We start from the raw sequence: 14804 nt of genomic DNA, 5'->3' as shown, positions 1-14804 counted from the left end.
AAGAAAATTTTTTTTAATATATTTTATTGATTTCCTACAGAGAGGAAGGGAGAGAGATAGAGAGCCAGAAAGGTCGATGAGAGAGAAACATCGACCAGCTGCCTCCTGCACACCCCCCACCGGGGATGTGCCCGCAACCAATGTACGTGCCCTTGACCAGAATCGAACCTGGGACCCTCCAGTCCGCAGGCCGACGCTCCACCGCTGAGCCAAACCGGTTTTGGCCAACTAAAGAAATTTTTAATATAACTCCTTAGCCTGAGAAAACCATATATTTTTTTTAATATATTTTATTGATTTTTATTTTATTTTATTGATTTTGTACAGAGAGGAAGGGGGAGAGATAGAGAGTAGAAACATCAATGAGAGAGAGTCATCGATCAGCTACCTCTTGCACACCCCCTACTGGGGATATGCCGGCAACAAAGGTACATGCCCTTGACCGGAATGGAACCCTGGACCCTTCAGTCCCCAAGCCGACGCTCTATCCATTGAGCCAAACCGGTCTCCGCGTATTTTATTGATTTTTTTACAGAGAGAAAGAGAGAGGGATAGAGAGTTAGAAACATTGATGAGAAAGAATCATCAATCAGCTGCTTCCTGCACACCCCCCACTGGGGGTGTGCTCGCAACCAAGATACATGCCCTTGACCGGAGTCAAACCTGGGACCTTTCAGTCCACAGGCCGACGCTCTGTCCACTGAGCCAAACCAGTTTTGGGGAAACCATATTTTCAGAACGATATGCATTTATGTTGTCAATATACTTGTTAAGGTATTGAGTATATTTCCAAGGTGATACTTGAGATTATTTTGTTGACTATCTAATTTTGAAAGTAAATTGAACCTCAGCTTTTCTCTGTCCCTCCCAGTGGCAGCATGGAACCTGCGTTTCATAGAGGAGACCTTCTCTTTCTGACAAATCGAGTTGAGGATCCCATACGAGTGGGAGAAATCGTCGTTTTTAGAATAGAAGGAAGAGAGATCCCTATAGTTCACCGGGTCTTAAAGATTCATGAAAAGTATGTGCAACCTGTGTATTCTTTGTTTCAAAATAGCTTTATGTTTTGCTGTTTGCGGTATTTAATGTGGATAGCCCAAAGGTTAAAACATGGGTGGAATGGAAACTCCTTGGTCCTTCTTTCTTTTCTTTTTTTTAAATATATTTTATTGATTTTTCACAGAGAGGAAGAGAGAGGGACAGAGAGCCAGAATCATCGATGAGAGAGAATCATCGATCAGCTGCCTCCTGCACACCCCCTACTGGGGATGTGCCCACAACCAAGGCACACGCCCTTGTCCGAAATCGAACCCAGGACCCTTCAGTCCGCAGGCCGACGCCCTATCCACTGAGCCAAACCTGTTTCGGCCTTGGTCCTTCTTTCCATTTATTTTTATGAATGTCCGAAGGCTTGGTGAATATTAGAAAACGAAATTGTTGGTTATTAACTCATTTGTTTCCCTGGAGGTTTTTCTTGGTTCCCAACCAGATCAGCAGCCCTGTGTATTCCAAAGCAGTAAACAACTTAATGGGCCTATTTGTCTGCATCAGAGCGTTCCTTTCAGATGATAGGGGCCTGGTGGTCACGATGAGCAACTTGCTTACAATGGCTCGGTCACAGCAAGCCCCAGAAATCGGCTTGCCTAACACTCCTCCCCTTTATGATCAGTTCTTATAATGTCACAGGAACGGTCCCTGAGCCTCGGAGGGGATAGAGGAATACAGTTTTCACTTTATATATATATATATATATATATATATATATATATATATATATATATACACACACACACACACACACACACACACATATATATATGTATATAATTTTTTTTTTTATTGATCTTTTTACAGAGAGGAAGAGAGAGGGATAGAGAGATAGAAACATCGATGAGAGAGAAACGTTGATCAGCTGCCTTCTGCAGACACCCTACTGGGGATGTGCCCGCAAGCAAGGTACATGCCCTTGACCGGAATCGAACCTGGGACCTCCCAGTCTGTAGGCTGATGCTCTATCCACTGAGCCAAACCAGTTTCAGCTCCTATTTGGTTTTACTTTTCTGCCTCTCTGTCGTTGCTATCTTCGTGGTTGAATTGACTCGCTTCCCATGGCTCCTGGCATCCACGCTTGTAGCACCCTCCCCCCCTTTGCACCTGCCCTCTTTTCCCCTCCAGCATTTTTCAGACGCTCTTTCCTTTACAGAGTTGTCAGCTGCACATTATTTTTCTCTGCATACATTTGCATTTTTTCTCATTGGAACCTCATTTTTAATGTGACTGTTTGCACCTTTTTGGTGTTTGCAACGCCTTCCAATTTAGTCTCATCTGCAGATGTAGTGTCTAGTGAGCCAGTTCCTGGCTTAGCATCTCAGTGAAGACTAGTCAGTGGGAGTCTGGAGCTAATTTTCCTCTTTCTAGTAGGATGGCTAACCCAGACTCACTTTAACTCATTTGTTTTAAATGTATTTTATTGATTTATTTTTCAGGGAGTAAGGGAGAGGGAGAGAGAATTAGAAACATTGATGAGAGAGAAACATCAGTCAGCTGCCTCCTGCATACCCTCTACTGGGGATGTGCCCGCAACCAAGGTACATGCCCTTGTCTGGAATCGAACCTGGGACCCTTCAGTTCAAAGGCCGACACTCGCCAAACCGGTCAGGGCTTGAACTAATTTTAAAATGTTTTTTATCAACTGTAAAATGTACTTTGCTTTCAGTTAAAATGTCAAGTTACTAGAAACCTCATGATTCTTTATTTTATTTTAATATGTTTTTATTGATTTCAGAGAGAAAGGGAGATTGGGAGAGAGAGAAACATCAATGATGAGAGAGAATCATTGATTGGCTGCCTCCTGCAGGCCCCTTACTGGGGATCAAACCATGATCTCCTGGTCATAGGTCAGTGCTCAACAATTGAGCCACACCGGCCAGGCCCACATAGTTCTTTAGAAGAATTAAACTAGCCGAAGCCTGTTTGGCTCAGTGGTAGAGCGTCGGCCTGCGGACTGAAGGGTCCCAGGTTCGATTCCGGTCAAGGGCATGTACATTGGTTGCGGGCACATCCTCAGTAGGGGGTGTGCAGGAGGCAGCTGGTCGATGTTTCTCTCTCATCGACGTTTCTAGCTCTCTATCTCTCTCCCTTCCTCTCTGAAAAAAATCAATAAAATATGTTAAAAAAAAAAAAAAGAATTAAACTAATAACTTTCTGATTAAGATACTGTTATTTTTGCTCCTTTTTTTTTAAATATGGAGAATTTCTAACATGAATAAAAGTAGACAATACAGTACAGTGAACTCCCAAAAGCCCGTCACCCAGTCCCAATAATTATTTTTTTTAAATATAGTTTTATTGATATCAAAGAGGAAGGAAGAGGGAGAGAGAGAAACATTGATGATGAAAGAGAATCATTGATTGACTGCTTCCTGCACACCCCCTAGTAGGAATCGAGCCCGCAACCTGGGCATGTGCCCTTGGCTTGAATCAAACCCAGGACTCTTACCCACTAAGCCGAACCAGCTAGGGCCCAATAATTACTAATCTATGGCTAATTCTGTCCCACCTATACTAATACTTCCCCCCTATCCTGCATGTATTATTTTGATCATAGATATCACGTCATGTCATAAGTAAATATTTTAGCGAATATTTATGAACTATATAATCAGTGAGCTTTTTTTTAACAGTTTGAATCCAGATTCAGATAAAGGTCCTCAGTTGATATTGGTTGATATGGCTTATAGTGTCTTTTATTTAATATGTAAATTCCTTTTCCAACATTTTGTTCTTTGCAATTTATTTGTTAAGAAGTTGCGTCATTCTGTAGTTTCACATAACCTTCGTTTTGCCTCTAGGGTAGTTTAATGTGTTCCTTTGCTCTGTGTATTTTAAAAAAAAAAAAATTGGTAGTTTGTCTTTGTTTTAATATAAAAATGAGATTATTCTGCACATACTGCTTTATAATCTTTTCTTCACTTAATACAGTTTGTATGATCTTCAATGCATTCATCTTCTGTAACATTGTCCTTAATGCTTGCTTAGTATTTCAACTCCTGAATGTTAAACATTTAGCTCGTTTCCAGTTTTTCCGAATGATAAACTACACGGCTATAAAATTCCTTTTAGCTAAATAAACAATTCTTTTTCATCTTGGGAATGGTGATTAACATACCACCGTGCCACAGGAATTTTTGGATAACCAGAGCAAATTTTACGCTTTGAAATGGCATCAAGCTATTTGATGACTTGGTTTTCTCTTATTCTTTTAAGGCAAAACGGAAATATCAAGTTTTTGACCAAAGGAGACAATAACGCGGTTGACGACCGGGGCCTCTATAAACAAGGACAACATTGGCTAGAGAAAAAAGATGTTGTGGGCAGAGCGAGGGGGTAAGTATAGATGGAGCCCTTGCTGAGTTCCGCATGTCTCTTTAAACTCGGCCCCCTCCATCGCATCGCTGATCCTACCCAGTTGACATAACGTCCTGGTTCTTACAGATCACCTCGTATCCTCTGAAAAGGTAGACTTCTTAAATGCACTTAAAGCTTCAGGTATACGCTCCCGAGGGGCGGGAATGGGGGGATGTAAAAGAATAGAACATTAGCGATGAGATGACGAATTGGAGTGACTGTGTCAAAAATTCATTTGTTTACTCCAATCAAGAAACGTTATTGGGCAACCCATGGACTCTAATGTTTGTATTCCGCTGGTCTCTGGGGATCCCAGCAGTGTTTTGTTGGTTTGTTGGTTTGTTTGTTTGTTTGTTGTTTGTTTGCTTTCATGTTAAAGTTTATTCCCCAGTAATGGGCGGGACTCATTACGGAGGTAGAGAAATCAGAATTGAAGGAGTGGGGAGAGGAGAGGGGACCCAGCCGGGCTGCCTCCACAGATGGAGATGGAGAGAGCAGCACGTGAGCCTTTTGAGGGGAGGAACAGGAAAGGGTTGGACCCAGGGCGGAACAGGAAGGGGCGGGCTCCCGGGCCTTCAGCACGCGCTGATTGGTGGTTCCATGTCTTGGGGATGTCTCTGTGGCAGATGCCAGTAACGTCATAACTCCACCCACCATTTGGGGATCCCAGCAGTTTTAATCCCACTTCATGAAACTTACATTTCTTAAGTATTTACTGAATCAGCAACTTGATGCATTCATCCAAATTAACGTGTTCATCCTCATTGAAAACCATACTGTTTTCTTCCTGGTCTTGAAATTGTTGAGGTCCAATGAGACTGAAAAGTTATATTAAGCCTGTTTATTTCAGCTTTTAACAGGAGCACAAATCAGTGGAGGACAGGAATTGTAAGTGATTGGTACGAGGAAGTACGGGGTTGTAACCACCTTCGTGTTTTTAATAACATTAACAATAACTGACATTCATTAGGGCTTACTCCGCACCAGCGATTCATTCTAAGTGCTTTGCAAGTATTTAACCTCAGAACAACCCTAACATTGCCATTCTGTAGATGAGGAAACATGGGTCAGTGAAGTTGCTTATCTGAGGTCACACTGGTGGTAAGTGGCCGGATGACCTCAGCGCCCACTTTCTTAACCATTGCAAACAGAATTACAGGCATAACCGCTCTGGCGTGGGGAGCTGCTGGCTCTCAGTGTTCAGATGCCACGTCACACTCTGACCACTGTGAGAGCACCCGCTTCTCTCACCTGGGACTGGCAGTGTGAACACCTGGGACGGCCGGTATGGACACCTGGGACGGCCAGTGTGAACTCAGTGGAAGGTCGGGCAGCAGTTTTCAACCCTTTCCACCTCATAGCACACAAATCAATCAGTAGAACTCTGCGGCACACCAAAAAGTGCATCGTATTTCTTGCCGATCTGACAAAAAAAAAAAAGGGGGGTATAATTTTGACTCATTCGCAAGGAATGAATCGCCTGTTTTCATTTTGACAATCTAAACACAAAGAGGCCAGTGCTTCTGACCAAACAGTCGGGATTGCATGTTTTTAAAATTCTCGCAGCACACCGGTTGAAAACGGCCGCTCTGTCGAACAGGCCACCACACTGAGGGGCTCGGGTCCCACAGAGAATTGAGTGCGAGTTGTGAGGTGATAGCTGCCACAGGGACAGCATGAGGTGGCTCGGTGTGGGGAAGAGAGATCTGATCAGAATAAGCACCGTATGTCGAAACCGGTTTGGCTCAGTGGATAGAGCATCGGCCTGTGGACTCAAGGGTCCCGGGTTCGATTCCGGACAAGGGCATGTGCCTTGGTTGCAGGCACATCCCCAGTGAGAGGTGTGCAGGAGGTAGGTGGTCGATGTTTCTCTCTCATCGATGTTTCTAACACACTATCTCTCTCCCTTCCTCTCTGTAAAAAATCAATAAAATATATTTTTTTAAAAAGAAGCACCACCACGTGCTTTGTGCACTGCGGTGCTGGGGGCTTTCTGCGCATGCCCCAGTTCCAGGAGCTTCATTCCCCATGGAGGGCCAGATGTACCTTTACCATCAAATACGATCATCGTGTTCCTGAGAAATCATTGCCCCCGTCTCTCTCTGCTCCCAAGATGCTGCTATTACGGTTATTCACACTCATCAACCTGTTCGAGTCTTTTTGTTTTTACTTTAATTAGAAATGTACAGATTCATGCAGAACCATGAGGAGAAAATAGTCATCAAAAAGCAAAGTCGCTTTTCTGCTCCCCCTCCATAGATTTTTTAACTTTTGGGTATATATATTTTTAGCCTGTATGTATAAAGATGTAAATCTTAGTTGTTTGGGTGGGTGGATTGGGGTGCATACAGAAAATAATTTGTGTACAGGGAAAGAATGGTCACAGTTTATAAGCTTTTTTCATCCCCCAGAGTTACCAGTCTCTTTACAAATAAAAATTAATTTCCATGTCATCATTTTCAAAGCTGTATGCTTTTCCTCTGTGTGGATAGACTACTTTATTTACTTATTTTTGAAATGTATTTTATTGATTTTTTACAGAGAGGAAGGGAAAAAGATAGAGAGTTAGAAACATTGATGAGAGAGAAACATTGATCAGCTGCCTCCTGCACACCTCCTACTGGGGACACACCCGCAACCCAGGCACATGCCCTTGGCCGGAATCAAATGCAGAACCCTTCAGTCTGTAGGCCAACACTCTATCCAGTGAGCCACACCGCCCAGGGCTAGACCACATTTTTAGTTAGACAGTCTCCTGCTGTTAGACACTTTGATTTTATTCCCCATTTTTTAAAAATTATTATTATTCTTTACAGAGAGGAAGAGAGAGGGATATAGAGTTAGAAACATCGATGAGAGAGAAACATCAATCAGCTGCCTCCTGCACACCTCCTACTGGGGATGTGCCCACAACCAAGGTACATGCCCTTGACCGGAATTGAATCCAAGACCTTTCGATCCACAGGCCGACACTCTATCCACTGAGCCACACCGGTTTCGGCTTATTCCCCATTTTTTAAAATGATGAACAATGTTAGGATGAGCATCCTGTTACCTATATTTCAGTGCTTCTGCCCAGTCGTTTCTTCACAGTCAATTCTCAGAGGCAATGCATAAGGCTTTTGATAAATGTTGCCACAGTGTTTTATTTGTACTCCTGCAAGTGTGACAGTGTTCCTTCATCTGGGTCTTCATCATTAGGTGCTTAATGCAGTTCTGTCTCCTCACTTGGGCCTCTGTTTGCGTAAAAGATGCATCATTCTACCTAAACTATACACTGTGTTATTTCTAAAATTCCAACATTGAAGATGTTGCTTTAATCCTCTCTGTGGCTTTAATAAAAAATAAAAAATAAAATGAAATAGCCTGGTACTCTCTGAAGTAACTTTCCGTGAGGCATGAACAGCTGGGCACAGGATCTTAACTACACAAATTCACTTACCTTGACACGTAAGGGGGCATATCACCTCCTTTTGTGGAAATTGTGTTTATAAAACCCTAAACTGATATTTCAAAGTCAGACTGTACCCAGACCTTGAGGCGAGAGCTTTCTCACAGATCATACTGTAACCTGTGGTACAAATGTCGGTATGCATTAAAAACAATATTTTTTTCAAACAGCTGCCTGCACACTAAAAAAAAAAAATTTTTTTAATCTATTGATTTTTTTTTTTTTTTTTACAGAGAGAAAGGGAGAGGGTCAGAGAGCTAGAAACATCTATTAGAGAGAAACATCAACCAGCTAGCTCCTGCACACCTCTTACCGGGGATGTACACGCAACCAATGTACATGCCCCCGACCGGAATCGAACCTGGGACCCTTCAGTCCTCAGACCGACACTCTGTCCACTGAGCCACACCAGTTTCAGCCACTAAAAACATTTTACACTGAAGCCCAATGCCCAGAATAAAACACATTTAAAATAGCATTGAGCCGAAACCGGTGTGGCTCAGTGGATAGAGGGTCAGCCTGTGGACTGAAGGGATCCGGGTTCAATTCCGGTCAAGGGCACGTACCTTGATTGCGGGCACAACTCTGGTAGGGGGTGTGCAAGAGATAGCTGACTGATGTTTCTGACTTTCTATCCCTCTCCCTTCCTTTCTGTAAAAAATTAATAAAATGTATATTTTTTTAAAAAACAACATTGAGATATAATCCATATATCCTAAATAATAAAGAGCTAATATGCTAATTAGACTGAACAGCAAAACAATAGTCCAGACAACCTTCTGGACAAAGCTAGGGCTGGTTTTTCTTGTTTGTTTGTTTGTTTTTTAATTTTTTAATTTTTTTTTTAGTGTGCAGGCAGCTGTTTGAAAAAAAATATTGTTTTTAATGCATATCAAGGCTGCGAGGGCTGGCCAAGATAGCAAGGGCTGCGAGGTACAAGCCCCCTGCACGAATTTCGTGCATCAGGCTTCTAGTTGGGATATAAGATTCATCATTTTAAAGTAGGGGTGTCGAACTCAATCAGAGAAGGGGCCAAAATCTAAAATCCAGCCTAAATCGAGGGCCGAATGGTTTACTGAACAGTCCTAAACTGTCATTGTGATGGAAATGCAGCGGAGTGCAGTGATGACAGCGCGGTGCGGGCCACATTGCAAGGCCTGGCGGGACGGATTTGGCCCGCGGGCCTTGTGTTTGACACATGTGTTTTAAAGCATACAGTTCCTTGGGTTTCGTTATATTCACAAGGTGTGCACAGCTATCACCACTGTCTAATTCCAGACCGTTTCCACACCCAGAAGGAAAACTCCACTCATTTGCAGTCACTCCCCATCCTTTTTCCCTGAAGCCCCTGGCAACCACTAATCTTTCTGTCTCTATGGTTTGCCTGTTCTGGACATTTTTATAAACAGAGTCTTAATCTTACACTAGGCAGGCTTTTATGTCTGGCTTCTTTCACACAGCGTAATGTTGTAACGTAGTAAAAACAATTTTAGGAAATGAAACCAGCCCAAGCCAGTTTTTCCCAGTGGTTAGTGTCGACCCACCAACTGAAGGGTCTTGGTTTCCATGCCAATCCAGGGCTTGTGCCTCGGTTGCAGGCTGGCTCCCTGTGCAGGAGACAACCAATCAATGTGTCTTTCATGTTGATGTTTCTCTCTCCTCTCCCCCTTCCTTCCACTCCATATAAAAATCCTGGAAAAAAATATGTTGGGTGAGTGTTAACAAAAAAGAAAATTAAATTAATATTGAACCGACTGGGTATTTGGTAGGGTTGATTCGGCCTAAATTCAGGGAGGGAGTTGAAAACCACGAGAGGATCTGTTACTCAAAGAAGAATTAGCAACAACAGGAGCAAGAGAGAAGACTGGTGGGTCAAGGAATAGAGAAATCGTGACATTGAAGAGAGGAATAACCATAGCAGGTGTGGCTCAGTGGATAGAGCATCAGCCTATGGACTGAAAGGTTCTGGATTTGATTCTGGTCAAGGACACATGCCCAGCTTGTGGTCTCAATCCCCAGTAGGGGGCGTGCAGGAGGCAGCCGATCAGGGATTCTCTCTCATCATTGATGTTTCTCTCTTTTCCTCTCCCTCTCTGAAATCAATAAAAATATATAAGAAAAGCGGAATAAAAATATAAGGAAGGAGCAGAGTAATTGAGCCCTCTATTGGCTGAACCCAGTTTCATGGATGAGGCTTTTGAAATATACTCTATACTTAACTTGAAACAGATCATTTTAGGGTAGCAACAGTGACCTTTTTAAGTCAGCTATGGTAGTCCAGACTTCCCAGATACAGATCCCTTGTAACATCTGACAAAAGTATCTTCTTCTTTTTTTTAAGTATATTTTATTGATTTTTTACAGAGAGGAAGGGAGAGGGATAGAGAGCCAGAAACATCGATGAGAGAGAAACATCGATCAGCTGCCTCCTGCACACCCCTCCACTGGGGATGTGCCTTCAACCAAGGTACATGCCCCTGACCGGAATCGAACCCGGGACCCTTCAGTCTGCAGGCCGATGCTCTAACCACTGAGCCAAACTGGCCAGGGATAAGAATGTCTTCTGACACAACCTCAGCAAGTGCTTCTTCCTTCTTCTTCCTCATCTTCCGGGGGTCAGCAGCACTTTGACCCCAGAGCACCCAGGACTTCCCCGTCTTGACGCCCCGCCTTCTAGACGGTGACTCGGCGCAGGCCGGCGTTGGAGGTGGCCCCGCAGGTGGCATTGGGTTTACCAGCTCTGCTTTAGCAGACTTATCTGTGCAGGGAGGGAGAAAGCGCATCGGATGGGAACCGAAAGGGACTGCTGATAGCATTGTGCACTCTTCGCCGTCTCTGTCCACGGAGGGAAATGGCGATACGGATCAGGAAGCCCTTTGTCTGACTTTGGACCGCCTGTCAGACGCTACCTTGGGCTTGGTTACATGACGCCTGAAGATCAAGGTGCTTCCATGTCACTCAGCGTGGCAAAGAGAAACCAGCCTCAGGGGAAGGGCTGTGTCCGTGGAAAACTCCCAGGCAGGACTACATGATTCCTGGGAGCCAAAGGCTGTGGCGGTTTGAGCATCGGTATTATTATTATTTTTTTTAATATATTTTATTGATTTTTTATTTTTTTTTGCCCCCTTTCCTCCCTCCCCAGAGTTTTATGTCCATTGGTTGTACGTATAGAGCATCGGTTTTTTAAATATATTTTATTGATTTTCTTACAGAGAAGAAGGGAGAGAGATAGAGAGCCAGAAACATCGATGAGAGAGAAACATCGACCAGCTGCCTCTTGCACACCCCCTACTGGGTATATGCTCACAACCAAGGTACATGCCCTTGACCGGAATCGAACCCGGGACCTTTCAGTCCACAGACCGACGCTCTACCGATGAGCCAAACCGGTTTCAGCTACAGCATTGGTATTATTGTAAGCAGGTAACAGCGAAAGTCTCTACCCATGAGAATGGTTGCTGGCTGATCATCGGATCGGAATTAGCAGCCTGAGCCTGTCTTCATAGAAATCGCAGATGCTTTTATTGCTTTAAATCTGCATTGTACCATTAGGCATTTGCCTTTACATTCTTCAATTAGGTGATTTATCTTTACGGAAAGCTGTTGCTTTCATGAAGGTGTTTTAAGAAACATCAACTTGCGCCAAGAGGGGTTTGGCTCAGTGGATAGAGCGTTGGCCTATGGACTGAAAGGTCCCGGGTTCGATTCCAGTCAAGGGCATGTACCTTGGTTGTGAGCACATCCCCAGTAGGGGGTGTGCAAAAGGCAGCTAATCGATGATTCTCTCTCATCGATGTTTCTAACTCTCTATCCCTCTCTCTTCCTCTCTGTAAAATATCAATAAAATAGATTTTTTAAAAAAGAAAAGAAAAAAAGAAAGAAACATCAACTTGCTCAGATGTTGTGGCTCAATGGATAGAGCGTCAGCCTGCGGACTGAAGGGTCCCAGGTTCAATTTCGGCCAAGGGCACATGCCTGCGTTTCAGGCTGGATCACCAGTGGGGGCGTGCAGGAAGCAGCAAACTAATGATTTTCTCTCTCATCATTGATGTTTCTCTCTCTCCCTCTCCCTTCCTCTTTAAAATCCATTAAAAAATATTTTTTTTAAAAAAAAAAAGAAAAAGAAACATCAACTTGCCCAGCAAGTTTGTGGTCATCTGAGTCAAATGCTGCAGAATAAAGGAAGACTGGAGCAGAGACCAGTGTGCTGCCTATAGTGATTGCACCGTTCTAGAAAGTTTCAGGATTAAGAGAGCCAAAGCCAGATTACAGGTGTTTAATAAATGGGAGGTAAAGAAATCTTAAGTACTGGAATAGGGCTCTTACACTCACTTTTTGGACACTTGACATAAAGTACCTTGTCATGTTCTGGCTGTGTTTACCTTGTCTGCCCAACTACTAATAGATTGACAGTCCCTGAAGGTTATAAAATAAGGTGACCAGACATCCTGCTTTTGGCGGGACAGTCCCGATTTTTACAGTTTGTCCCACATCCCGCGGCATTTTTAAAAAGTCCCGATTTTTGGCTGAAACCGGTGTGGCTCAGTGGTAGAGCGTTGGCCTGCGGACTGAAAGGTCCCAGGTTCGATTCCAGTCAAGGGCATGTACATTGGTTGCAGGCACATCCCCAGTAGGGGGTGTGCAGGAGGCAGCTGGTCGATGTTTCTCTCTCATCGATGTTTCTAGCTCTCTGTCCCTCTCCCTTCCTCTCTGTAAAAAAAATCAATAAAATATATTTTTAAAATAAAAAGTCCCGATTTTTGGAAATCGGGACGTTTTTAAAACGCCGCGGGACAAATGGTTAAAAATCGGGACATCTGCCGGACCGGTTTGGCTCAATGGATAGAGCGTCAGCTTGGGGACTGAAGGGTCCCAGGTTCGATTCCGGTCAAGTGCATGTACCTTCGTTGCGGGCATATCCTCAGTAGGGAGAGTGCAAGAGGCAACTGACCGATGACTCTCTCTCATCGATGTTTCTAACTATCTCTCTCCCTAACTCTCTGTACAAAATCAATAAAATAATGTGTTTTTTTAAATCGGGAAGTCTGGTCACCTTATTATAAGGACAACCCAGTCCCCAGCACTGAGTCAGCAGGTATAATGAGAATCGCCAAATAGATGTCTAAGATGCGGATCCGGTACTGGTTGTACTGAGCAGTAACAACGTGCCATGGGTCCGAGCACCTGTTTCCTCATCTATATTGTGGCAATGTCCCTCACTTCCCTGTCACCGGGCTGCTGAAAGGATCTATAGGATGATGGTATATACAAACGGACTTCGCGAACTGACACTTAATTTTCTGTGGAAGACACTGAGAATGCTCAGTAGATGGTAACTACATATTATAGGAATCTCTGTGACCGTCATTTTTTTTGTTTGTTTCTTTGTGTAGATTTGTTCCTTATATTGGGATTGTGACAATCCTCATGAACGACTATCCTAAATTTAAGGTAAGATCCCTTACTTTATGTCTCTGGATCTATTTCTGCTTTTTGGATTTTTTTTGTTGTTCGTTAGAGATAGAGAAGCATCGGACAGATGGTCAAACCTCAGAGGGAAGGCAGGGGAGGGAGGGCAGGTGGGAAGAGATCAGCCAATGACCTTGAATGCATAACCCAGGGACATGGACAATAAGGGGGTGAATACCACCTGGGAGGGAGGGGGACAAGGGCCGGCTGGGGGAGGTCCATGGGGGGAAACGGGGAAGTCCGTAATACTTTCAGCAATAAAAACTTAAAAAAAAAAAATCCTACCTATACTTTATGACTCATTAAATATGTGATCTTTTGCTCCATTTTGGGCACTATTAAATGGATTACCCTTAAAAGAGAATACTAACCTGTTAGTCTTATATAAATTTCTGCTGATTGGCCAGTATCGGAATTCCTGCCTGAAGGATATGGGTGTGTCCCATAACCTCAATAAAAGGGATGGCAAGGCCAGAGCGGGGTGTAGTCATCCCCCTAGAGGTGGGATCCGCTTGGCCCCCGATATTCCCAAATTAATACATTTTTTTAAAAAAAAGAAGAAGAAAAAGCCAGAACCGGTTTGGCTCAGTGGATAGAGCTTCGGCCTGTGGACTGAAAGGTCCCGGGTTCGATTCCGGTCCAGGGCATGTACCTTGGTTGCGGGCACATCCCCAGTGGGAGGGGGGGGGGCGTGCAGGAGGCAGCTGATGGATGATTCTCTCTCAGCGATGTTTCTAGCTCTCAATCCATCTCCCTTCCTGTCTGTAAAAAAAAAAATCAATAAAATATATTTTAAAAAATAAATTAGAAAAAGAAGACTAATTGGATAGTGAATGTTATAGTCTGGTCACAAAAGTGTATTTGTTGAGGACCAGGAACCTGTAAGGCTGCCCTGACTGGCTGTCTCTCTCTCTCTCTCTCTCTCTCTCTCTCTCTCTCTCTCTCTCTCTCTCTCTCTCTCTCTCTCTCTCCCTCCCAGTACGCAGTCCTCTTCCTGCTGGGCCTCTTCGTGCTGGTCCATCGGGAGTGAGAAGCCAGCCGCCTCGCCGCTCCGGGGAGGTGCCGTACGTTGTGTTCCTGGTGTTCGCAGTAGATGTCGGTCTGTGGCTGGTGGAGGGGCGCTGGCGCAGGCCGCCCCTCCCGGTTTGCATTCGTTCCTGTCCCCTCCCAGGGTCTGTCTGGGCCGGTGTCCGTCCGCGCCCCGCCCCGCCGGGCGCACGCTCTCCAGGGGACTGTCACTCACAGGATCTCCCACGCTGTCATTGTCCCACTTCCGCATTTTTGTACACCCCGTGGGTTTTTTATATTAAAAGGTTGAGCCAAAGCCCCCAGTGTTTGTATTTCGAAGCCAAGCTTCGCTTTTAAAGTGCCTACAGAGTTGGGAAGCCACCGTTTCCTCCCGCTAATGGGAATGGCGCATCCTGAGGCGGTCGGAAGTTTTAACGTTTTAAAATGTTCAATAAAAGACTTTGCATAT

The 14804-nt window shown here is 44.2% G+C and overlaps 1 protein-coding gene across 3 annotated transcripts in view; it reads left to right on the top strand.

Moving 5' to 3' along the window:
- Positions 1–14804, top strand: part of SEC11A (SEC11 homolog A, signal peptidase complex subunit) — a 29074-nt gene extending 14270 nt beyond the window's left edge. Inside the window, exons 3-7 of one of the 3 annotated variants that reach the window (XR_006740121.1) lie at positions 872–1021; positions 4267–4386; positions 5258–5295; positions 13252–13309; positions 14307–14804. Coding sequence is in view for 2 of the 3 variants with exons in the window: in XM_036415665.2 (XP_036271558.1) it covers positions 872–1021; positions 4267–4386; positions 13252–13309; positions 14307–14357 (379 nt within the window). In the remaining variant the exon portion in view is untranslated. The remainder of the gene's footprint in view (positions 1–871; positions 1022–4266; positions 4387–5257; positions 5296–13251; positions 13310–14306) is intronic. The other 2 variants (XM_036415665.2, XM_036415666.2) reach the window with 2 other exon arrangements.

The sequence above is a fragment of the Pipistrellus kuhlii genome, unplaced genomic scaffold, assembly GCF_014108245.1.
Source record: "Pipistrellus kuhlii isolate mPipKuh1 unplaced genomic scaffold, mPipKuh1.p scaffold_m20_p_50, whole genome shotgun sequence".
Classification (NCBI taxonomy): Eukaryota; Metazoa; Chordata; class Mammalia; order Chiroptera; family Vespertilionidae; genus Pipistrellus; species Pipistrellus kuhlii.
The sequence above is the reverse complement of the archived record's forward strand: the minus strand, read 5'-3'. Positions and strand labels throughout refer to the sequence as shown.